The sequence below is a fragment of the Cetorhinus maximus genome, chromosome 18 (genome assembly GCF_964194155.1).
Source record: "Cetorhinus maximus chromosome 18, sCetMax3.hap1.1, whole genome shotgun sequence".
NCBI lineage: Eukaryota > Metazoa > Chordata > Chondrichthyes > Lamniformes > Cetorhinidae > Cetorhinus > Cetorhinus maximus.
The window spans coordinates 33,757,871-33,784,622 of record NC_135896.1 but is presented as its reverse complement, the minus strand read 5'-3'; the positions used below and the strand labels follow the sequence as shown (position 1 = coordinate 33,784,622).

Genomic DNA, 26,752 nt, shown 5'->3' with positions numbered 1-26,752 from the left:
GCCAATGAAGTACTTTTTGAAGCGCTGTTATAAGGTAGAAAGCAAGGCAGAGAACGATGAAGGCAGGGCCATTGCATACTTTTAAGGCAGAGGGAGATAGATTCTTGACTAACAAAGGAGTCAAAGGTTACCAGGGGGGTAGGCAGGAATGTGTAGTTGAGGCCACAATCAGAGCAGCCCTGATCTTATCAAATGGCAGAGCAAGGGGCCAAATAGCCTACTCCTGCTGCTAATTTGTATGTTCCTATGTTCGCAACCTTTTTACGCCCAGCAAACTTTCACAAACAACAATGTGATACTGGCCAGGTAAATTGTTTATTTTGTGATATTGATTGAGGGATAAATATTGGCCAGGACACTGGGGATAACTCTCCTGCACTTCTTCAAACTTGTGCCATGGGATCTTTTACATCCACTGAGTGTGCAAATGGGTCCCAGGTTTAACAGCTCACCTGTAAGACAGCATCACCAACAGTGCAGCACTCCCTCGGTACTGCACTGAGTGTCAGCATAAATTTTTGTGCTCAAGCCCTGGAGTGAGACTTGAACCTCGGAGGCGAGAGTGCTACTGACTGATCCACGGCTGACATCAAGTAAACTCTCACACACAGTAACTAAATGCATGACCAATCTTGGTAATGGTCTTGTTTGCTGTATATCGAAGTTCATTGGTGTTTCATCCATATTTCCAACGCAGGCTAATTGATACATATTTGTCATCTGATGTGGAATTGATGATTTTATCATCGAGTTCAGGTGGCAGGCGCTGTGGAATTTTCTGCCTGAGGACTAAATCCTGCCTTTTCATGAATCTGATGCACCACCCAGCGCTGACCTTGAATTCTGGAATACCATCTTCACTTCTCTGAGGGTGTTGAGTAAGGATGATAATATGACCATTTCGCCAATGCTCATTAACCCATTCTGCCACTTTTTACTCCAGGTGAAGCCACTCACTCAGTCTTCCTCTGCTGGCGCATTTATTCTTCGGCATCTTTTCTAGTTTATTGGATACCTTTCTCCAGTCTCTTATTATTTTCTCAGGAATATTAAACTTTCTTGCTGCTGCACAATTAATGGTCTTCTTGGTGAATGCTACAACTTTCATTTTAAATTGAGCTGCAAACTTGTTATTCTTTCTCAAAGACTTACACATTAGATACACATTAGCCTTGTCAATTGGCTGGGAGATTGCTGCTAGATTTTCCCTCCACCAATTCTAAAGTTGCCCCGTGTGTACCTCCAAATTAATGAACTGTAGTAATTACAGTTAAGTGATTAATAATCACAATGCAGCTTGATTCCTGCAAAACTAGGGTCAACTTTTACACAAGGTATATGAAAAATTCTATTTTGTTAAGGCCAAACGTCATGGGATTGGCTTTTACATAAGTATATACGCTATGTAGTGACGATCTAGAATGCACTGCCCGAAAGGGTGGTTGAAGCAGATTCAATGATTTAAAAAAAAGGTTATTTCGACAAATACTTGAAGAAAAGAAGTTGCAGGTCTATGAGAGAAGAGTGGGGAATTGCACTAGTTGGACAGATCTTTCAAAGACCTAGCACAGACACAATGGGCCAAATAGCCTCCTTCTCTGTTGCATCATTTTATGAATTTATGATATCCGCTGAACTGGATCAAAAAAATAAGTTTAACGTCTCACCTGAAGATTGACACTTCTGCTGCTTCAGCACTCTTCATTAAATGGACACTAATAATTTCGGGCCCATCAACTGATTTATCCCCACTTGTGGCTCAAACCTGGCATCCCATTAATGATTTATGTATATCTTATCCATGTCTACATTGACCTTTCCTGGAGGGAAGGGTTATTGTTTTAAATATTTTCAGGTGATTAATGAAAACACAATAATATGAAGCATAAGGAGAAATGAAAACAAAACAACTTTTTGTCCCAGTCATGAGATATGCTATGAACGTGACTGATGGATCACCTCATCCTTAATATATCAGATCCTTGCACCAAAAGTCAGAAAGTGGCAAATGATACAAAGTTTAAGACCATCAGCCATCTTCTAATTAAGACGTAATTACAATGATTCAGTTTTTTAAAATTTACTGAGACAAAAGATCAGAAATTACTGTTGGTGATATTAGCAGACAAATGCTCATTACATCTATGCAACAGTCTACTGTCTATTTTAATTCATTTAACTTTGGACTGTCTTTATCTATGTACATTGGTAAGATAGTTTATACTCCGAGTGAGCAGTGCTCTTTGTCAGCATGACTCAGGCAGTAACACTCTCACCTCGGGAGTCAGAAGGCTGTGGGTTCAAGTCCCACTTTAGGACCTAAGCATAAAATTCAAGGCTGATGCTCCAGTGCAGTACTGCACTGTTGAAGATGCCATCTTTCGGATGACAAGTTAAACTCCAGCTTGCCCTCTCAGGTGGATGTAAAAGATCCTTCGGTACCTTTTTGAAAATAACAGGGAAGTTATCCCTGATATCCTGGCTAATATTTATTCCTCAAAAATCACAAAAAACGGATTATCTGGTTATTATTACATTGTTGTTTGCTGGAGCTTGCGCTGTGTAAATTGGCTGCTGAGTTTCCTACACAACAACAGTGACTACACTTCAAATGTACTTCGTTACCTTATTAGTACTTTGAGATGACCTATGGTCATGAAAGGCACAATATAAATGCAATTGTTTCTTTCTCTTTCCTGTGAATTAAGGAGGGCTGGGTTCGAATTGTACTCCAGGCACTAAAGCAGATAATCTGTGCTGACAGTTCAGTGGGATATAGACAGAGTGCGACATTGTTGGAGTGCTACTCTTTGAGGAAACCCATGAAATCAAATTCCCATTTACCTGTCATGGAAGTTCAGACAGACATTAAAAAAAACCAACACTCTAACTGGGGGCTTCCCTGGTGTCAAAAATCAACATTTGCCCTTAATCACCATTGACCAGAAACTTAACTGAACCAGCCACATCAATTCTGCGGCTAGAAAAGCGGTTAAGAGGCTACATAGCACCAACAGATCTGAAAATAATTCAGTTTCATGCCTGTGCTACATGGATTTATAAAACTAACAAATTAACCTGAAATGAGGATACAACTCATTTGCAACCTCATGAGAATTTCACTTATTGATGACTTCATGCTCTCAAGAGATTGTTGTGTTTATATGAAACATTATCCAATTTCATTGTACTTCACACAATCAATATTTTGAAGTGTAGTGACTGTTTATGTAGGCAAATATGGCAGCTATTTTACACAAAGCAGGAAATCATAAACAACAGTGAGATGAATGACCACTTAGGTGTATTTTTGAGTGCAGCTCCAACAACACTCAAAAAGCTTGATACCATAAGGACAAAGATCAGCACTTGATCAACACTCCACCAATCATGTAAATATTTGCTCCATCACCACTTGTGACTGCAATGTATACTTGCTAAGACTTCAATTCCCAAACCTGTGACCTCTACCACCTAGAAGGTCTCAGTGCATGAGAACACTGCCACCTCCAATTTCTCCTCCAAGACACACACCGAGAACACCGCCACCTCCAATTTCTCTTTCAAGACACACACTATTAGAGTTGTAAATATATTGTTGATCCTTCACGGTCAGTGGGTCAAAAATCCTCTCTACCTAATAGCACTGTGGGAGTAACTCCATCACTCAGACTGCACTGGTTCAAGAAGTAGGCTCATTACCACCTTTTCAAGGGCAATTAGGGATGGACAATAAATGCTGGCTATCCCATGAATGAAAAAAGATCAGGATGACACAATACACCTAAGTGGTCATTCATCTCACTGCTGTTTATGATTTCCTGCTTTGTGTAAAGTAGCTGCCATATTTGCCTGCATGAACAGTCACTACACTTCAAAATATTGATTGCATGAAGTACAATGAAATTGGATAATGTTCTATGTAAACGTAACAATCCCTTGTGAGCATGAAGTCATCAATAAGTCTGAAATTCTCATGAAGTTGCAAAACATGTATCCTCATTTCAGGTTAATTTGTTAGCTTTATAAATCCATATAGCACAGGCATGAAACGGAATTATTTTCAGATCTGTTGGTGCTATGGTCACACTAAATTTTTTGATTTCTCTAGCACGGGCCTCAAAAGTGCAGTCTAATTGGGATACGAGACAAACCATTAAACTACAGAAATGGTTGAACAAACTGTACAGAGTTATCCTATTGAACAAAATTTTATAGGCCAAATAAGAATATGTCAAACATTATTGAACTTCGACCACGCAAGAAGTACATTTCCAATTGATTACAGACTGTGGTACAATTAGACAGAGACATTTCTGTAAAAACAAGTCATGGGACAAATATCTGGCTCCTTCTGCTTGAAGATATACAAAGATACAATGGCTCTATTTTGCATTTGGACAAAGGGTAATGTGGGTTAATAAAAATGCGCTCAATCTACATTTCATGCCATAGGCTTGATTCCAAGGTTGTTTACTTAAACTACTTGACCAGGACAATCTAGCAGAGATACATTATTGTACTGAAATATAAAATGGATTTTACACAAAGCTTTAGCTGAAAATGTAGATTTGAAATAACCAAGTCCACAAGGAGGAGGATTAGGAATAAAATAAAATTAGGTAGTTCCTCAACTAAAAGATTTACCCATTAATAATTGATTTCATCATCTATTTCATGGGAAGCTAACTAAATTCACCACAAAAGAAAAATCTAAGCTAAAGATATCCAATGAAGACTCAATATAATTTAGGTTGACATTAAAATGCTAAATTAACACTGCCAGATAATGCATCACTTACATTTTGGCAAATGTCAGAGGTATTCAGGGATGTTGCATTCACTGCCAATTACCAAGAAGTCTAGGCTTTATGCCAAAATCAAGTAAGTATAAACAGAAAATCAAGGCACATGGTGACCAAGAGAGATAACTTTCCAAAGATAAACACCATGTATGATGTGAGGTAGCCAACAATATATTTGACTCAAAAAAATCCATTTAACTTTTGAGTATACCAATTTCACACCCTAATTTTAAATTAAATTAGCTAATTTTAAAGTCATATTCTACAGATTGAAAAAAAAGTCCACTCAAGGAAAGGAATCCTTAAATTAAATTTAACTATATTACAGCTAAAGTTTTTAAAGGTCATTCAGAAATCTGGGACAATTACTTTGAACCAACACTTATCTAAATTGCTGACATACCATGCTACTGTGGCAGAATATCTATTGTATTAACAAATATCACTTCTTGTGGAATGTCTAAGCCGTACTCTAATGTTCACACTTTTTATTATGTGTGTGCAATATTATCTGCCAATTTTACTTTCCAGTTTATCTGGGTTAGTTTCATTTGTAGCTTATTGATTTTTTTCCCTTTTCAAGTGCCTTAATCTTTAATTGTTTCTCTTTTTTCGTACTCCTTGTCCCTTTTGCTTTCCTTTCTGTTTCATTATTTTCTCTCCTCCCTGCCATATTATTTTAAAACCTAATTTAGTACCTGTATCATACAGGATTCACAGAACAAGGATGATGGAATTGTAAGGTAGCAGAACAGCTGTGAAACTAAAATCTCCTTGATTGGGAGACACCTTCACTAACCGAAGAGAATATTTGCCTTAAAAGGTGAATAACTTTTGGGCAGTCTTCCTCACTAGAAGTCCAACAATATTCAGCTTAATGCTTTTACAATGTGTTGGATTATCCCCCTACTGACAGGCAACCAGGAGATTGAAGAAAAAGCCGCTAACATTTGCTAGCGAGGTATTTTGGATAGAAGAAGAATACAATTGGACTTGTCAACTGGGAGGTGCTTGAAGTCGCTTCTGCTGTCAATCACTTAGGAAGCTGGCCTTTCTAAATGCCCATTCTTAGAGTAGATTTTGTGTTTTTCTGATATTCTCAAAAAATTAGGCTGCATATTCTCCAAGCTAAACGTCCTATTGAGTATGCAAAGCAAAATATAATGAGGGATGGGTAAGGTGTAATCAGATGGATACAATATATAATCAAATGGACATGTTTATCTTTCAGCTAAGTACACTCTCCAGAATATCAGGATCATAGTTCAGCAAACTAATTACAAGAGCAACTCAAGTAAGGAGGTGGTTTTAGCTACTGTCCAAATTACAGCAGATATCATTCAGCAATTTACAATCCTCTGTATTCAGGTAGCTGGCAATATTGTAGAAGCAGAAATTATAGCACTGGAAATACCACCTGTAGTAGTCCAAGATAGTATACATAATCATCTCTATCAAGACCCCAAACCCCAGTAGTTCCTCCTACCGCTAAATAACAAGAATGCAAGATTAAGCAGAGAAAATGTTAACTCAAGTAACCACCCTTCCACATTCCCTGAAACAAGATCCCTGCATATTATTGGCATAGTCATACCATTATGAAACTAGTCCCATGTAAAAATATTAAACTGCCTTTGTCAAGCACTTGCTCTTAGCCAATCAAAATTTGATGATATCATTTTCATTCTCCACTTCAGAATTATCAATGGGTCCTGCTCCCAGGCCTCTTCAGTCAGGCTCCAGTTCATTGAAATGGACAACTGTTATAAGCGTGATGGGGGTAGAATTGTATTTATACCAAAGAAGGAAAAGTAGTTTCCAAAGGAAGGATATGTGTCTTTATTTCACATGGGCTGCTTATGAGATTGCAATAGGTTTAAACACAATTGAGAATATCAATTTGTGGTTCAATGCAGTTCCCACCATTGGCAGCTGTTGACCACTCTAGATGCTTCCAATTTCTGCTTTGGTGGTGATAGACTCATATGCAAGAAGAAAATGGGGTGATTTAAGTTGTTTTACAAACATTGAAAAGGATCTACTTGCAGTTTTATGCTGACCATTTCAATGTGAGGCCATTGTTTAATATTTGTACTTCCACCTTTGTTGTGGACATCTATAGGTTTAAATGTTTCTACCGGCAGTGCAAAAATTACAATTATATCAATGAATTAGAAGATTGGGATTTTATTGCTACTTGCCAATCTACATGCCAATTTTTAATCTCAGTGAGGAAGTGGAAGAGTACCGCATGGTAGTGTTATGGAGAGTCCCGCTTAAGTTATTGGCTCTGATTCTGCAACCAGCAGCGAGTGAATGGCAGTATCTGTTCATTACATTTATCATTTTCCAACAGGCATTCATGTGATCTTTTGCACTTGAACTTGCAGTTTAAAAGGAAGCCAGAAAAGTGCAGCACCCCCTACATGGGATTTTGGACTTGTGTGACTTGGCAAGCAGTAATGTCTCTCCCTAACCAATGAGGTTGAAGAATACTTAGTGCAAAACACAGGGTCTAAACCAGGAAGTGTAAGTTAGAATATGAAATTCAATGGAGAATAATGTTCAAAAAGTGAAATAAACAAAGAGAAAGAAAGATGGAATTAAGAGAAAGGTGAGAGGCAGAGAGTAAACATTTTAAAAATCTTTAACAATAAAAATCTGAAGAAATGAGATTCCACACTTATAAAAGTTAACTTTCAGTGCCAGAGAGATTGTTGGATTGTAAGTAAGATCATACTGTTAAAAATTCACTTACTCTTGAATGGAAAAGCCCCAACTTTTTCTGCTGTGTTTATCACACAAGTACCGCAACTTCAAGCCAATTGATATATTTTAGTGCCGAATCTCTCCATGAGGTACCAATGTGGCATAGCTTGAGGGAGGAGGGCAACTCAGACATTACTGATTTTCATGTTTAACTGTGCATGTGCAGTCATTGGAAGTTGCTGTCCAACTTATTCCTTAATGACGGTAAGCACCATTAGCTTCACCATTAATTCTAGTGCAGAGTCCAGACCAACATATCACAAGACTGCACCATCTAAAAGGCACAATGCCTTTGGAATGTAGTGGCAACTCACTGTTTTTAATAAAAAATGGACAATAAACATTTAATTTGTTCCTTGTTTGTAACATATATTTACATTAGGGCTGGAGTAAAAATTTAAAGTCGCATTGGAATAAAATGGCACCACCCATTCAATGTGTCTTGAATTTCCAGATAGTATACATACTTTGCTGCTGTGTGGACATATTTATCAAAAGCCATCTGATTTAAATATTGCAGGAGTGCAGTCATAGATACAGTATTATTTATTTTAATATCATTTCTTATTTGTAAAGGATGTACAATTTCTTTCTACCCCTCTCCTAATTTTAAACACCTTTCCATCTTCACCCTGTCTTTCAGGGCATCCTTGTCTGAAGAAAATATTCTCCCAGGCATCTGCTGATATCACATTTAAGTTATTAGGAACTGCTTCAACATACTGTCTTTCCAATTTTTCTTCTCTTTAGGACATAAGAAATAGGAATAGCAATTGGCCATTTGACCCCTTAAGCCCACTTCACAATTAAATAAAGTCATGGCTGATCTTCTACCTCAGGTGCACCTTTTCACACTATCCTCATACCCCTTGATCCTCAGCTTCTAAAAATCTACCGACCTTGGTCTTGAATATACTCAACGACTGAGCATCCACAGCTATCTACAGTTGATAATTCCAAAGGTTCACAACATTTTGAGTGGAGAAATTTCTCCTCATCTCAGTCCTAAATAGCTAACACCTTATTCTGAGACAGTGATTTCTAGTTCTAGACTCCCCAGTCAGGGGGAATTATCTACCCTTTTAGGCCCTATTATAGAATTTAATATGTTTCAACATGATAACTTCCCATTCTTCTAAACTCTGGGATAAATAAGCCTAGTCTACTTAACCCTCCTCATAGAACAATCACCCCTATTCCAGAAGTCAGTCTAGTGACCCTTCATCTCTCCCTCTAAAGCAAGTAAGTCCTTCCTTAGGTAAGGAGGACAAAACTGTACACAGTACTGCAGGTATGATCTCACCAAGGCTCTATATAAGTGCAATAAGACTTCTTTACTCTAAAATACCTAAGCTCCAGTTACCTTCCTCCACTACCAAGGAAGGTATTGATCAGGTACCTATGCATTCTGGAACACTAACAGGTGCCAATGTATCAAAAGACTAAAGTTGATTTTTTCCCCCCCTCAACTAGTAACAATTTCCAAGAAACAATTCTTATTCAAATAGCTATACACTACAAACAAAAAAGGTTCTGACAGTGTGATTGATTAAACTCATGTAAAACCTCGCTTATACTGTAGTGGACTCAAGCCCTGGTGGATTAAATATGTGAAACACAATGAAATAAAGGACTTCATTTATTACATTGCCCTCATTCAAAATAGGAGTAAGTACTTTAAAGTTTAGCAGTTGTATAGTGTAAGCAATGTTGTTGAGCAAACTTGCTTAAAAAATAAATTTTTAAAATTATATTTTCTGGAATGCAAAAGCAAATTAAAAATAAAGCCAAAATCTGTTACTTTTAAATTGTATTTTTTTTAAATACAGTATTTTCACAACATAGTCAGGGTTATTTTAGGGAAACGCAGCAGCCAAATTACACACAGCAAGGTCCCATAAAAAGCAACAAGATAATAAACAGATAATACATTCTGGTGATTATGCTGAGAGATAAATATTGACCAGATCTTCCCTGCTCTTCTTCAAATAGTACTATAGGATTTTTTTTACATCTACCTGACATAGCTTAACCTCTCACATGAGAAATGGTACCAACAGTGCAACAGTCCCTCAGTACTGCACTGAAGTGTCGGTCTGGATTGTGTGCTAAAATCTTTGGTTTTGGACTTGAGCCCTTGACCTTCTGACTCTGAGACAAGAGAGCTACCACCCAAACCATGGCATTTTCATAGAATTTTTCATATAAAAGAAACAAAAAAGATAAAAAATAGAAGGAACTGGAAGTTTTGGAATGTTGGAGAGGTAGAGAAGTGAAGAGGTTTAGGAAAATAATTCCAGAATGCAGAGGCCTACTGCCTGAAGATTCCACCATTGAAAGTGAGCAACATGCAGGAAATCAAAGAGCAAAGTGCGTGAGCTAGGGTGCAAAACAAAGAAGATTATGGTAGTACATTGGAGCAAGGGCCTGGAGACATTTGAATACTAGGGTGAAGATTTTATATTTGGTACACTAGGTGATGGGGAGGACTGGAGCGAATAAAGTGTGGGACTTTGTGCAAGATAGGATACAGAATTTTAGATCTGTTGAAGTATCTGTACAGTGGAAATGAGGAGGCTGCATATAAGAAGCTGATAGTACATTTTTTAATCTACCATGGTTGTATGGCAGGCACATACAAAAGAGGACATTAAAAGTTGGAAGTGAGTGTCCCTAGTGATACAGCAGAGCTAGGCTTTGAACCTCAGATCAGGTTGTTCAGGATGGAATATGAATACCTGTGGATTCAGTCTGAGGAAACAGCTGGGAAGGGAGATGGAAATCAGTGCTTACGGTTGCTAACTTTCTGCTGCAAGTCATGCAGGATAATTTCGGTTTGAGCTGGAGAAGCTCTTCTGCCTTCAACATTTACTACTGTTACTAACCAGTCAAAGAATTATCTCCATTTTGACATACATTCCAATGTAACAAGTTTGAATTAAAACTTTAAAAATTATAAAAAGATTCAGCTTGTACCTTACTCAGACAAACATCCACGGCTGGTTCTTTTAGCCTGATGGTTGCTTTTCCTTCTTCCACGAATTTGGTGAAAAACTGCTCTATATTTTCTTTCAGCTGCAAAGAGATTTTAGTGAAAATATTTTGTTAGCCGGATACTTTCCAAAGTGCACTTGATTGAATTATTCCATATTGTATAACTCACCTTGTATTTACAGCCTGCTTTGTCTTTTAAGGTACAGATCAAAAGATGAACGGTTGCAGAGTTGTTTTTGATGCTCCTTTCGTGGTGTTTCCCTATGGACAGAACAGCTCGGTTTCCTCTCCCTCTATTCCTCATACCGAAGGTCGGGAGCATCCGATTGATAACTTCCACTTCGCACTGGAGTTTCATTGTATCTGTAATGAAATGATCACCCACTGAAGACATAATTCTGGATAATCGAAGCACACAGCATTCCCATGGACGGCGACCACATAAACAAGTTAATCGTATGGATGCACAGTGTGCTTTCCTTCCTGATTGGCTGCTGCCTTGGCTAATACAACCACTGATAGGAGCCGTAGACTGTGTGACACAATGAAGAGCGACCCTGTCCTCTCCTCTCCCCTTCCCCCAGTTGGTCAAATCTCTGGGTCAGGGAGGATTACAGCTTTAGGGACAACACCCATAAGAGCGGGAGGAGGTAATATCCTGGAAGGGAAAGGAACTTACTTAATTTGTAACTCAGAAAAACCTTGCTGTTTTAAAAAACTGATGTAAACCCATTTTGGGCCAGTGCCAACTAGGGGAAAGTGTAGTATCTTCAATCTTAAACGTGCTCACGTTCCTAAAGATGTTCCTATTTTCCAATATAAAGAACACTCTGGTATATTCGTGTGATCCGGCTCTTTTGCCGACACGAGGAACTGCATTAAAGTTTCAATTTGCCACGTCCTCCCGAACAGACAAATCGGTTATTTTTAAAAAAAAATACGCAACATCGTATTTATCCGAATTGCACAAATTTATAACGTTTTGTGGTGAACCAGTTAAGCGTCGTTTGAACCGCGCTTAAGTAACATATAATTTCCCACGTCCAGTGCAAAAGCTTTCAGATACTATTTACATCCTGGAACCGCCATGAGAATTAGTCGTCGGTGCACGTAGTGTACATTCACAAAGGCGGGAACAGCCCAGCTTTGTACAGAACATTATCGTGTATGGACAAATAACTACATCACTGCACGTTCTGCACAGGCTCATGATCACGTAAATTTGAATTCAATATTGGTGGAAAACAAAAGCCAAAAGAGAAAAGACTGTGCTTAACAAAAACACACAACTCAAATGCCTCATATGTCTGACGGTAAGTATCCCACCAATACACTTCTAAACAAACCCGACCCCTTTATTAATTCTGACCACGTCTTCTTTAATGTGCTATTTCTGAAGTACTATGGCGTATACACTAAAACATCTACAATGCAATCAAGAAGCGAGGACGTTTCATTGGTCGGCCAGCAGTGTGTCGCGGCCATGTGTTTTTAAAACTTAGCAAAGCTCAATATTATAAATATAGATTACCTATACCGTACTCTTTAAATAAATAAATGCATCTTGTCCACACTTTAACAATAACAAAAGTGAATATTTTGACACGAATTTGATTTAAGAAAATCTGTGGACAAAAAAATAGATTCAGACTTTGACAAAAACTGTTTTGACATGAAACTGGTATTAGGCACCGGAAGAAGTAAACACTTTTGGTGTGGTGCTGGGATTCTCACGTCCCGCACAGTCAGAACACACGATATGAATTTCCTTTCTCTACTTCAACAGTTTATCAATGTGCTTAGTTGTTTGTGGATATATACTTCTGGAAACAAAATACTGCGAGCATTTTCTAAACTGCATCTACATTCCAGATTATATATCTTAACAACTCATTGCAAAATAAAATTCGGTTACAAAAAATATACCATAAAGCTTTACAAAGCATGACCTGTGAGGTCGTGCACTTTGGTAGGAAGAATAGAGGCATAGACTATTTTCTAAATGGGGAGAGAATTCAGAAATCTGGAGTGCAAAGGGACTTGGGAGTCCTAATGCAGGATTCTCTTAAGGTTAACTTGCAGGTTGAGTCGGTAGTTAGGAAGGCAAATGCAATGTTGGCATTTATTTTGAGAGGACTAGAATATAAAAGCAGGGATGTGCTGCTGAGGCTTTATAAGGCTCTGGTCAGACCACATTTAGAATATTGCGAGCAATTTTGGGCCCCGTACCTCAGGAAGGATGTTCTAGCCCTGGAGAGGGTCCAGAGGAGATTCACGAGAACGATCCCAGGAATGAAAGGCTTAATATATGAGGAACGTTGGAGGACTCTGGGTCTATACTCGATGGAGTTTAGAAGGATGAGGGGGGAATTTGATTGAAACTTACAGAATACTGAAAGGCCTGGATAGAGTGGACGTGGGGAAGATGTTTCCATTAGTGGGAGAGACTAGGACCCGAGGGCACAGCCTCAGAGTAAAGGGAAGAGACCTTTTAGAACAGAGATGAGGAGATACTTCTTTAGCCAGAGAGTGGTGAATCTATGGAATTCATTGCCACAGAAGGCTGTGGAGGCCAGGTCATTGAGTGTATTTAAGACCGGGATAGATAGGTTCTTGATTGGTAAGGGGATCAAAGGTTACGGGGTGAAGGCAGGAGAATGGGGTTGAGAAACTTATTAGCCATGATTGAATGGCGGAGCAGACTCGATGGGCCGAATGGCCTAATTTCTGCTCCTATGCCTTATGATCTTTAGTGCTCTTGCTCCAGGAACCTTTTCCATTTGCAGAATGAGTTGCTTTTGAAAAATTAAAATTTTAGGGAGTGTTGATGCTGCAAAAATACACAAGAAAGTAAGCACACAGTTTACAAGGAGCCTGTAGTGCTTCCAGTCTTGCACATAGAGCTTTAAATAAAACCTCATGAATTGTCTTGTCCCGTCAGTTAAGTAAATCCAGGAGCAACTTGACTAAAGGGTCTTTTCATATTACTGGCAGAAATTTGGCAGTGGACCAAACCATTACTGTCCTGAACCCAAACAAAAACAAAAATAGCTGGAAAAACTCAGCAGGTCTGACAGCATCTGTGGAGAGGAAGACAGAGTTAACGTTTCGAATCCGTATGACTCTTCATCAGAACTAAAGAGAAATGGGTGGGACAGGTGGAGCTGGATAGAGGGCCAGTGATAGGTGGAGGCAAAGGAGAGATTACCAAAGATGTCATAAACAAAGGACAAAAGGGTGTTAACGGTGGTGATATTAGCTGAAGGATGTGCTAATGGTGACATAAAGGGTAGAAAGCAGGATGAGGAAGTGACAGATGGCCCTAGTGGGGGTGAGGGGGAAGAGATCGAAATAAGCTAAAAGGTGGAGATAAAACAATGGATGAAAATACATTTTAAAAATAATAATAGAATTAGGTGGCAAAAGAAAACTATATGTATATAAAAAAAAAATTATTATTCGAAAAAAAGGGGATCAAAAAGGGGGTGAGGATGGAGGAGAGAGTTCATGATCTGAAGTACCCATCAGGCAAATTGTATTCACTAGTCACTCTGGACTTGTGGCAAAGTGCATTCCAAAGAATGCTAAAACTCACAGATCAGGTTGCTGCAGCATGTTTACTGGCCAATAGTCTGCTAACAACCAAGAGAAAATAGGGGGTTCTTTCTGTTGGTCTATACAATGTCCCAGCAGTTTTATATTGATCTGCTCACCAACTGTGGGGGACCCAAGCCAAAGATCAATATAAAAGCAGTTTTGTTAAAATGTAATGTTTTGATTCAGAGGCCAGGGGAAAAGACTGTAGAATGGTGTTTTTGTTTCTGATTTTATTTACTGCAGTCAAGCTGAATAATACCTTGTGACTTTAAATGGGCCTTTGGAATCCAGTAATTTTATAGTGTCATAGAGTATCAAGCATGGAAAGAGGCCCTTCGGCCCATCGTGTCTGCGTCGGTCATCAAGCCCCTATCTACTCTAATGCCATTTTACAGCACTTGGCCCATAGCCTTGTATGCTATGGTGTTTCAAATGTTCATCTAAATACTTCTTAAATGTTGTGAGGGTTCCTGCCTCTACCAACCTTTCAGGCAGTGAGTTCCAGATACCCCCCCACCCTCCGGGTGAAAAAGTTTTTCCTCATATCCCCTCTAAACCGCCTGCCCCTTACCTTAAATCTATGCCCCATGGTTATTGACCCCCTCCACTAAAGGGAAAAGTTTCTTCCTATCCACTCTATCTATGCCCCTCATAATTTTGTACACCTCAATCAGGTCTCCCCTCAGCCTTCTCTGCTCCAAGGAAAACACCCCAGGCGATCCAATCTCTCTTCATAGCTGAAACTCTCCAGTCCAGGCAAGATCCTAGTGAAAAAAACAAAAAACTACTGCAGATGCTGGAAATCCAAAACAAAAACAGAATTACCTGGAAAAACTCAGCAGGTCTGGCAGCATCGGCGGAGAAGAAAAGAGTTGACGTTTCGAGTCCTCATGACCCTTCGGCAGAACTGAGTAAAGTTAGGAGAGGGGTGAAATATAAGCTGGTTTAAGGTGGGGGGGGTGGGGGAGAGAAGTTGGGGAGGATGGTTGTAGGGACAAGCAAGCAGTGATAGGAGCAGATAATCAAAAGATGTCACAGACAAAATGAACAAAGAGGTGTTAAAGGTGGTGATATTTTCTAAGAAAATGTGCTAATTAAGAATGGATGGCAGGACACTCAAGGTATGGCTCTAGTGGGGGTGGGGTGGAAAGACTGACAGGGTATTCCAGTTATAGATTTAAAAATAATGGAAATAGGTGGGAAAAGAAAAATCTATAAAAATTATTGGAAAAAACAAAAGGGAGGGGGAGAAATGGGAAGGGGGTGGGGATGGCGGAGGGAGTTTAAGATCTAAAGTTGTTGAATTCAATATTCAGCCCGGAAGGCTGTCAAGTGCCTAGTCGGAAGATGAGGTGCTGTTCCTCCAGTTTGCGTTGGGCTTCACTGGAACAATGCAGCAAGCCAAGGACAGACATGTGGGCAAGTGAGCAGGGTGGCGTATTAAAACGGCAAGCGACAGGGAGGTTTGGGTCTTTCTTGCGGACAGACCGCAGGTGTTCTGCAAAGCGGTCGCCCAGTTTGCGTTTGGTCTCTCCAATGTAGAGGAGACCGCATTGGGAGCAATGAATGCAGTAGACTAAGTTAGGGGAAATGCAAGTGAAATGCTGCTTCCCTTGAAAGGAGTGTTTGGGCCCTTGGACGGTGAGGAGAGAGGAAGTGAAGGGGCAGGTGTTGCATCTTCTGCGTGGGCATGGGGAGGTGCCATAGGTGGGGGTTGAGGAGTAGGGGGTGATGGAGGAGTGGACCAGGGTGTCCCGGAGGGAACGATCCCTACGGAATGCCGCCAGGGGGGTGAAGGGAAGATGTGTTTGGTGGTGGCATCATGCTGGAGTTGGCGGAAATGGTGGAGGATGGTCCTTTGAATGCGGAGGCTGGTGGGGTGATAAGTGAGGACAAGGGGGACCCTATCACGTTTCTGGGAGGAGAAGGAGTGAGGGCGGAAGAGCGGGAGATGGGCCGGACACGGTTGAGGACCCTGTGAACGACGCGTACTTACTATACCCCCTGACCTTCCCCTCTCCGACCTCTCCCTCCAGCAGCACCGCAGCACCCTTTTTCAAAGCTGCGCGTGCCCCCAGTTTCATTTTATTCTTCGTCTCATCCGACGCCTCAACAAGAAACTTTTTCTCTTTCTCTCAAGTGCTAAGGAACGCAAGCTCCAACAACTCATCGACACCAACACTCATCTGGGACCCTCCACCCCTGCCTGTCCCTCCGTCCCCACCCCATCTTCCAATCCCAGCCCCAGCCGCGTATTCACTATACCCCCTGACCTTCCCCTCTCCGATGCTGAACGTTCAGTGCTCAGCAAAGGACTTAGTTTCATACCCTTACGCCCTCATCTCAATGAATTTCGGGCTCGGCACGATGCTGAACTCTTCTTCCGCCGTCTTCATCTCCGTGCTCACTTCTTTGGGCAGGAGTCCTCTCCCCGTTCGACTGATCCTTTTACCCACCTCCAATATTCTCCCTCCACCTGGACCCCTCCCTCTGGATTCTTACCTTCTCTTGATCTTTTCATTGAGAACTGTCGGCGTGACATTAGTCGTCTCAATTTCTCTGCTGCTCTCACCCATTCTAATCTGTCTCTCTCTGAACTTACTGCACTCCGTTCTCTCAGGTCCAACCCCAACATTGTCATCAAACCCGCTGACAAGGGTGGTGCTGTTGTTGTCTGGCGCACTGACCTCTACCTCGCGGAGGCTGAGCGTCAACTTGCAGACATTTCCTCCTACCTCTCCCTGGACCATGACCCCACCACTGAACATCAAGCCATTGTTTCCAGGACTGTCACTGACCTCATCTCCTCTGGAGATCTTCCTCCCACAGCTTCCAACCTGATAGTCGCCCAACCTCGGACGGCCCGCTTCTACCTCCTACCCAAAATCCACAAACAGGACTGTCCCGGCAGACCGATCGTGTCAGCCTGTTCCTGCCCCACGGAACTCATTTCTCGTTATCTTGACTCCCTTCTCTCTCCCCTTGTCCAGTCCCTTCCCACCTACATCCGTGATTCCTCTGACACCTTAAGTCACATCAACAATTTCCAGTTCCCTGGCCCCAACCGCTTCCTCTTCTCCATGGACGTCCAATCCCTCTACACCTCCATCCCCCACCAGGATGGTCTGAGGCCCCTTAGCTTCTTCCTTGAACAGAGGCCCGAACAATCCCCATCCACCACTACTCTCCTCCATCTGGCTGAACTTGTTCTCACACTGAACAATTTCTCCTTTAACTCCTCTCACTTCCTCCAAATAAAAGGTGTGGCTGTGGATACCCGCAAGGGCCCTAGCTATGCCTGTCTCTTTATGGGGTATGTGGAACATTCCTTGTTTCAGTCCTACTCCGGCCCCCTCCCACAACTTTTTCTCCGGTACATCGATGATTACTTCGGTGCGGCTTCATGATGTCGTCGGGACCTGGAAAAATTTATTAATTTTGCTTCCAATCTCCACCCCTCCATCATTTTCACATGGTCCATCTCTGACACTTCCCTTCCCTTCCTTGACCTCTCTGTCTCAATTTCTGATGATAGACTGTCCACCAATATCCATTACAAGCCTACCGAATCCCACAGCTACTCGACTACAGCTCCTCACACCCCGCTTCTTGTAAGGACTCCATCCCATTCTCTCAGTTCCTTCGTCTCCGTCGCATCTGTTCTGATGATGCTACCTTCACAAACAGTTCCTCTGACATGTCCTCCTTCTTCCTTAACTGAGGTTTTCCACCCACGGTCGTTGACAGGGCCCTCAACCGTGTCCGGCCCATCTCCCGCGCATCCGCCCTCATGCCTTCTCCTCCCTCCCAGAAACATGATAGGGTCCCCCTTGTCCTCACTTATCACCCCACCAGCCTCCGCATTCAAAGGATCATCCTCTGCCATTTCCGCCAACTCCAGCATGATGCCACCACCAAACACATCTTCCCTTCACCCCCCTGGCGGCATTCCATAGGGATCGTTCCCTCCGGGACACCCTGGTCCACTCCTCCATCACCCCCTACTCCTCAACCCCCACCTATGGCACCTCCCCATGCCCACGCAGAAGATGCAACACCTGCCCCTTCACTTCCTCTCTCCTCACCGTCCAAGGGCCCAAACACTCCTTTCAAGGGATGCAGCATTTCACTTGCATTTCCCCTAACTTAGTCTACTGCAGTCGTTGCTCCCAATGCAGACTCCTCTATATTGGAGAGACCAAAAGCAAACTGGGCGACCGCTTTGCAGAACACCTGCGGTCTATCCGCAAGAAAGACCCAAACCTCCCTGTCGCTTGCCATTTTAACACGCCACCCTGCTCTCTTGCCCACATGTCTGTCCTTGGCTTGCTGCATTGTTCCAGTGAAGCCCAACGCAAACTGGAGGAACAGCACTTCATCTTCCGACTAGGCACTTTACAGCCTTCCGGGCTGAATATTGAATTCAACAACTTTAGATCTTAAACTCCCTCCCCCATCCCCACCCCCTTCCCATTTCTTCCCCCTCCCTTTTGTTTTTTCCAATAATTTATATAGATTTTTCTTTTCCTACCTATTTCCATTATTTTTAAATCTATAACTGGAATACCCTGTCAGTCTTTCCACCCCACCCCCACTAGAGCTGTACCTTGAGTGTCCTGCCATCCATTCTTAATTAGCACATTTTCTTAGATAATATCACCACCTTTAACACCTCTTTGTTCCTTTTGTCTGTGACATCTTTTGATTATCTGCTCCTATCACTGCTTGCTTGTCCCTACAACCACCCCACCCCCAGCTTCTTCCCTCCCTCCCCACCTTAAACCAGCTTATATTTCACCCCTCTCCTAACTTTACTCAGTTCTGCCGAAGGGTCATGTGGACTCGAAACGTCAACTCTTTTCTTCTCCGCTGATGCTGCCAGACCTGCTGAGTTTTTCCAGGTAATTCTGTTTTTGTTTAAGATCCTAGTGAATCTCCTCTGCACCGTCTCTAGTGCAATCACATCCTTCCTATAGTGTAGCGACCAGAACTGCACATAGTACTCCAGATGTGGCCTAAGTAATGTGTTATACAGATCCATCATAGCCTCCCTGCTCTTGTAGTCAATGCCTCGACTAATAAAGGCAAGTATCCCATATGCCTTCTTAACCACCTTATCTACCTGTCCTGCTGTCTTCAAGGATTATGGACATGCACACCAAGGTCCCTCTGATCCTCTGTAATTCCTAGGGTCCTACCATTCATCGTATACTCCCTTGTCTTGTTAGTGTTGCCAAAATGCATCACCTCATACTTTTTAGGATTACATTCCATTTGCCACTGTTCTGCCCATCTGACCAGCCCATCTTTTTCATCTATTTCTATATCTATATTTTTCTGGCATTAGAACCATTTTCTCCTTTTCTTTTAAATAGAGGAATTAATGTCAGGAAGAAAAGGCAAACTTTTCAATGGTATTAACAGTGGCATCAGTCCAGTCAACCATTCAAACTTGCTTTTGACAATATTTTATATGTTTGTTTTTATGAAAATGCAATCTTTGAATGGGCTGGCCTCCCAGCTTCCACCCTCAAACTCAAGGGGCTGGATTTTCAACTTGAGTTCAAGAATTGCAGGTCAGGGCAATTCTCGACTTTGCCAACCCAAACCCATCACCTCCTTCCATACCCGCCATATTTTCTCTCCTGGGGATATGGGCGGGCAGGGTTTTGGTCTGCTGCCTCCTTAGATAGGTCTGAGGCAGTGTTGGAGGAATGCATGTGCTGTAGTGGGCGAGTTAGAAGGCCTGCCTCTGTTCTCAGGGACATCAGCCAAGCTCGCCACATATTCTAATGCCCCCTAACCTTCATCTACCCCCCATGCCCCTCATATTCCCCTCCCCCCCCACCCATATCCTCCATAGCCACTCACCCAATATCCACCATGGACAGACCTCAGGACCCATGTAATGACAATAACATAGTCTTTGAAATGTATGTGAAAAAATTAAACCTCTAACAATCTAATAGAGCTGTCACTCATCACTCAATCACAACTATTCATACTGAAGAAAACTCCAAATCCACTGAAAAAAGTTAAATGCCCACAAGTGGTCATTCAGTTATAAAACAAATAAACATCAATTCAGAAACCACAAAGACAGACAATTCTTTAATAATCTATAAAAACTGTCAACTAAACACTGTATACCAACCCTGCTGAGCTAAATTTTTAAAAAGATTTTGAAACTCAGCCAAACATTCATAACTGGATCAGCTGTCAAATCAAACCATTACAACTCCAGACAATGGTGCCTATTTAAACTGAAAGAACAGATAGCTTGTTTTTTTCCTAAGTCACACCAGGTGATCCCTCATTCAAATAATTCCAGGAACAGGTGGTTGTTTTTCTTTCTGTAAGTTTAAGCAACAGGCCATTTTTTCTACCTTAAAGCACTATGGCCGTTTAGATCATTTCAGATCATGACACTAGAGTTCGCAAGCATTGTGTTCTATCATTTCAAGTGCATAGTAGCACTGTTTTAATTCAGAAAGTACTGTAATATATCCCAACACTTACACAATGCTGATCAATGTAATGGTCAACTTACCTTTGCATAACAGAGCCCTATGATCAATCACTGAAGTAGAAACACATCTAACCTATATCACAACATCTAATAATAACATTCAAAGTCAAAATGTTTCCACTCCTCAGGAGGCTTCCCCCAAGATTCCCAAACTCTCTTACCCGGCGGGTTTTTCAAAGGCTTCCAAACCCGCTTGACCCAATGAAAATACACAAAAAAATGCAGTATCCCATAGGCACGTCACAGGTCGTGGGTGTGGGGTTGCAACCTGAACCTAACCTGAGCCTCTTTCCACCTAAAGGAAGTTTGTGTGGGGCTCTTTGAGGGGGAAATACAAATTTCTGGTCCCGTGGCCTCAGTATTTCCAATTCTCACAACCACTCCTGACTTATTTTGGGACAGAAAAAACAGCCCAAGGTCATCCAAAACTCTGCTGCTTGTATCCTAAATTGCACAAAGTTCTATTCACCCACCACCCTTGTGCTCACTGACCTAAATTGGCTCCCAGTTAAGCAACACCTTAATTTTAAAATTTTCATCCCAGTTTTCAAAATGCTCCATTGGCCTCGCCCTTCCCTATTTCTGTAATCTCAACCAGCCATATAACCCTTTAAGATCTCTGCATTCCTTTAATCCTGGCCTCTTCTGCTTCCCTGATTTTAATTGAACACCGCTGGTGGCTGTGCCTTCAACTGCTGAGGCCCTAAACTTTCAATTTCCCTCCCTAAGGTTTCACAACTGCTGTTTTGGTGACTGAAATTACATTATGATATTTTATATTTAAATATTTAACATGTTTGAATGAGACACACTGATTATGAATTTTTCTTCAACAGTTAGTAAACTGGATTATTTTCCTCATTATTGAGTCATGCTGTTTGTAGCATGACTCAACAATTCTGGACGCTAATTTCATTTTGTCATCTCTGCAAGAATTGCTCAAATAGTCTTGAGCAACACAAAACATTAGCTGTTGATCGCATTAGTGTTTTCCCACAAAATAATTAAACATGTCTCTTTAATCTGCTTCCTTATAGGTCCTATTGTATGCAGTAAGGCCTCAAACACCTAGGTATTACACGACACACAAAACACTTTTTTTGATTATTCTTTCACAGGATGTGGATATTGCTAGCTAGGCCAGCATTTATTGCCCATCCCTATTGACCTGAAGGTGGTGGTGAGCCGACTTCTTGAACTGCTGCAGTCCATGTGGTGTGGGTACACCCACAGTGCTGTTAAGGAAGGGAGTTCCAGGATTATGACCCAGCAGTGAAAGAACAGTGATTTTGCTCCAAGTCAGGATGGTGTGTGGCTTGGAGGAGAACTTGCAGGTGTTGGTGATCCCATGCATCTGCTGTCCTTGTCCTTCTAGGTGGAAGAGGTCATGGGCTTGGAAGATGCTGTCGAAGGAGCCTTGGTTTCTGCAGTGTATTTTGTATATGGTATATACTGCTGCCACTGTACGTCAGTGGTGGTGGGAGTGAATGGTTAAGGTGGTGGATCCAGTACCAATCAAGCAGGCTGCTTTGTCCTGGAAATGGTGTTGAGATTCTTGTGTTGTTGGAGCCCATTCATCCAAGCAAGTGGAGAATATTCAATCATACTCCTGACTTGTGCCTTGTAGATGGTGGACAGGCTTTGGTAAGTCAGGAGGTGAGCTACTCATCACAGTACTCTGATCTGCTCTTGTAGCCATTTATATGGCTAGTCCAGTTCAGTCTCTGGCCAATGGTAACCCCCAGGATGTTGATAGTGGGGGTTTCACCGATGGTAATGCCATTGAACATCAAGTGGAGATGGTTAGATTCGCTGTTGTTGGAGATGGTCATTGCCTGGCATGGATGTGGCATGAACGTTACTTGCCACTTATCAGCCCAAGCCTGAATGTTGTCCAGGTCTTGCTGCATCTTGATGTGGACTGTTTCAGTATCTGAGGAGTCCCGAATGGTGCTGAACGTAGTGCAATCATCAACGAACATTCCCACTTCTGACCTTATGATGGAAGGAATATCATTGATGAAGCAGCTGAAGATGGTTGGGTCTAGGACACTACCCTGAGGTACTCCTGCAATGATGTCTTGGAACTGAGATGATTGACCTCTAACAACCACAACCATCTTCCTTTGTGCTAGATATGACTCCAACCAGTAGAGAGTTTTCCCCGATTCCCATTGGCTGCAGTTTTGCTAAGGCTCCATGATACTACGGTCGGTCAAATGCTGGCTTGATGTCAAGGGTTGTCATTCTCACCTCCCTCTTGAGTGTAGCTCATTTGTTCAAGGACCTATGGACATGCATACCAAGCTGAGTGGCCCTAGTGGAACCCAAACTGAGCAACAGTGAACAGGTTATTGTTGAGTAAGTATCGCTTGATAGAACTGTCGACAACCCCTACCATCATTTTGGTTATGAGATTAGATATCCATACCCATAGGAAATATTAGGTAATGATTTGGGAAGCCCAATTATAATTTAAAACAAAATATTGAAGCTAAGACCTGCAGTGCCTGCAAAGATCCTAGTTACAGCCACCAGAGAAAAGCAGTTCATATTTAGTTTTAGAAAAAGTACAAAGATTCTCATAGCTAATATTAGAAAAATGTCCATTTGTCAAACCATAGCTTTGACCATTTGTCTCTTTTTTGACATCATCCATTGAAAGGTTACAAACTCATACTTATTTGGCAATGCTACTGGAAGATATGAAAACTCCCAGGATGGGAGATCTGTGCATTTTACCTTTTTGTAGGGGGATCCTTTTCAGCAACAACTTGCACTTGTATAGCACAGTTAACATAGTAAAATGTCCCAAAGAACTTCATAGGACATTGAGAAACCCAAGTAGATATTAAAAGATTGATTAAAGAGAGTTTTAAGTAGCACCTTAAAGGAGGAAAGAGATGTTGAGAGGTTGTGGAAGACAAATCCAGAACCTTGGGCCTGGCAGCTGGAAATACGGCTGTCAATGAAGCAACACTAATTTTAATTGCTTCTCAAGAGTCCAGAATTGGAGGACTGCAGATATCTCGGAGGGTTGTAGGTTACAGAGATAGGGAGAGGGCGAGGTTACAGAAAGATTTGAAAACAAACATGAGAATTTTAAAATCAAAGTGGTGCCAGATGGGGAGCCGATGTAGGTCAGCAAGCAGAGAGGTGATGGATGAACGGGACTTTGTGTGAATTGGGATCCACTTTAGGCCTCACATAGACAGCCAGGCAAAATGGAAGGGGAATTACAGTCATAACCCACCCCCGCCACACCCTACAATACACTACTTTATTGTGCTAATGTATTGTGCTATTATGCTGCCTAGCATACAGATCAGTCTAATTTTAGTGATTTTATGTTATTTACCAATAAATCTAAAACTAGTAAAACTGAAACAAAAATTTAAAGCGAAATTCAAGTGCTGAATTCTCTTTCAAGAGAACAATTCCTTCAAAATTTCAGCCAAGGGTATACTGTTTAGAGCACTGAACTTGATGATGACAACAACTCCAAATGAAGACATAAAGTTTTTGAATTTCCAGTCTTTTAATTCCACAGCTAAAATTTGCAAAAGTTTTAAAATTAAATTTATTATGTTCTTAACTTTATGTAATTCGAGTGCTATGCTGGGTACCAGAAGAAAAAAAACTTTCCATAGATTCTACTCATTTATGAGCAAATTCAGCATCAAAATTACTTAGAATATATTTCGAATGAAATTATACTTGAAAAGAGAACTTAAAATTTCTCCATGCTTCTATTGAAGATTTCTGTCTAGGGCACAGTTTCATTGGCACAGGGTACCAGTCAATCCAGGACATCACCCCAGTATCCAGTCTTCAAGAAAGTGAGCTCAGACAGTGAGTATCAGCAAATAATTTCAAAGGCAAGGGCATCATTGTCAAGCCCAAATCAGTCATCACCGAATATCCACATGAAAGACTTAGAGATGTTACAGCATAGCAATCAGAAATGGAAGCCCTGGCTGATATCTCCCTGACCCAGGGACACTGAGGTAATTTGCAGGCTCTTATTGCTGTCCTGCTAACATCACCTAGCTCAAAGACAGAAAACCTTCCTGAGCTACTGACTAATAAATTCAATGAAGTGTAATCCATTGAGGTGACCATTTTTGAATACAAAAGTTAGTACTACAGAGTATCTCTTATCTAAAGTGTAACAGTTGAAATAACCTTTTTCTTTATTTACAAACACAGACACTTGGTTGAAACACCTCCCCCAATGGGCAATGATGCAGACCTGATGAAGAAGTGGTGGAAGAAGGAGATGGTGGTGATGCTATTCAAAATCTCTGGCCAAAATTGCAACAATTTATTAATTAAAATGAATTAGTTGGGATTGCAATTCTAATTGTTCACCAAGATATTGCAGTGAATAGGACAAATAGGGGTTGGACTTCAAGCTTTAAAGCTTTTGTCTGACAAGTCTTTGTTCTTTGTGTGGTTAGATTAATGATCGTAAAATCTATTTGAACTTCATGAAATTTCAGTTTGAAACATAGATGTTTTAAGAGGTTAAGTAGTAACATTTGGTCTGGCAAGCTCACTTCAGAACACCATCACCCACAATAAAAAAAATCCTACGTATGCTGCTCCAATTTGATCAAGGCAGCACGTGACAGTCTAGCGCAACCTACAACATAAGAGGTATTTCCATTGAGCAACAGAAATGCACAGGTTATTTGACAGAAGCAGAAGTGTCTGGGATGGAATCGTTATACTCGTGAAAAATCTTCAGGATGAAGTGTTGAAATTCGTTAGTATTTCGCAGAATGCAAATTTTGCTTTTAACTCTACTTCCTGACTTCTATTTCCCAAAGTCTGATATAAAACAAAAAAAATCCAAAATATGGACGGGGCAAAACAACTCAAACAGAATTTAAGAAACAGAAGAAGCCGGAAATAAATTGCTAGAAAGAAAACCTTGGTTCCTGTAGGAAACTTATATTTGCTGCAAAGAAGGCAACACAGAATGTAAAGTGCATTGAGATTTTTGTTATGGCACAGCCGATGGTAAATGCTGAGTTGTTCAAATTTCAGAGGGAAACTTGAAACAACTGCCACAACTTGCTTTGCAATTTGTATAAATTTTGAGATGCGTGCCTTGAATTCAGTAGTAATAAGACCACCAAGTCTTATAGCTTTCTTACCAAAATTAAACCCTTAATAGAAGAAATGACTTTAAATACATACACAGATTTACAAATTACTATGATAACTTCTAAATCCCCTAGTTAATCTAACTCCCAGTTACACTTTCGTTAAGGGGAACAGTGAGACATATAGATTTTAAAAAGACCCAGGCAAAGAAACATGATACCCTGAACAATCCAATTTGACATTAGTTTCCTTAACTCCAGATCTTTGTCGACAGCAGCTTGAGGCTTAGATGCTGAAGGCTTTTCACACTTGTTGGATCTTAAAATGCCTACCTTTACACACAGTCTTTGCTCCTTTATACATATTTTTCCCCCTTGAATGCAAATTCCCATTGTTTCACTATGTCTTTGGACTTTACTTCCCTGATCATAAAAATCTCTCACTGAATTAATTTTACCTGTAATCTTCAGGAAAAATAAACACAGTTTTTGAACTTCACCTTTAAAAATGCAAATATTCCCCTGACACCTATGTTTACCTACATAACATTTCAAACCTAGCTTAATACATCAAAGCCTTCAGACAGGCTGCCTTTAATCCAATTAAGCCTCACACACACAGATACCAATATTTTACAATAAACTTCAATAACACTATTATATCTTCCTGGCATTTTAAACAGGACAAGACTTTCTCACCAATTGCAGGCCAATTGATTAGAGATGAAGCACTGACGCCAGTTGACAAATGGCGGTTCAAAAGCCGGACGACAACCTCCGGGGTTTCATAAGCTCCGCCCCTCACCCGCGCTTACCCTGTAAGACAGTCCGGTTGAGAGGCGCTGCTTCACGGGGAACTCAGCTCGATATCGAGTTTTCGGGAAACCCGCGCCGGCCACACCTCAACACGGCGCCTTCCCATTGGCTCAACCTGGAACCAATACTGC

At 41.2% G+C, this 26,752-nt stretch overlaps 1 protein-coding gene across 5 annotated transcripts in view; it reads right to left on the bottom strand.

Moving 5' to 3' along the window:
- lrr1 (leucine rich repeat protein 1) overlaps positions 1-26,752 on the bottom strand; it is a 35,383-nt gene extending 8,631 nt beyond the window's left edge. The window contains exons 1-3 of one of the 5 annotated variants that reach the window (XM_078562341.1): positions 26,621-26,752; positions 10,738-10,931; positions 10,551-10,649 (exon numbers count right to left, since the gene is read on the bottom strand). In XM_078562341.1, the coding sequence (XP_078418467.1) occupies positions 10,551-10,649; positions 10,738-10,926 (288 nt within the window). In that variant the 5' untranslated portion in view covers positions 10,927-10,931; positions 26,621-26,752. Of the gene's footprint in view, positions 1-10,550; positions 10,650-10,737; positions 11,155-11,358; positions 11,581-26,504 lie in introns of those variants that run through there. The other 4 variants (XM_078562342.1, XM_078562343.1, XM_078562340.1 and 1 more) reach the window with 4 other exon arrangements.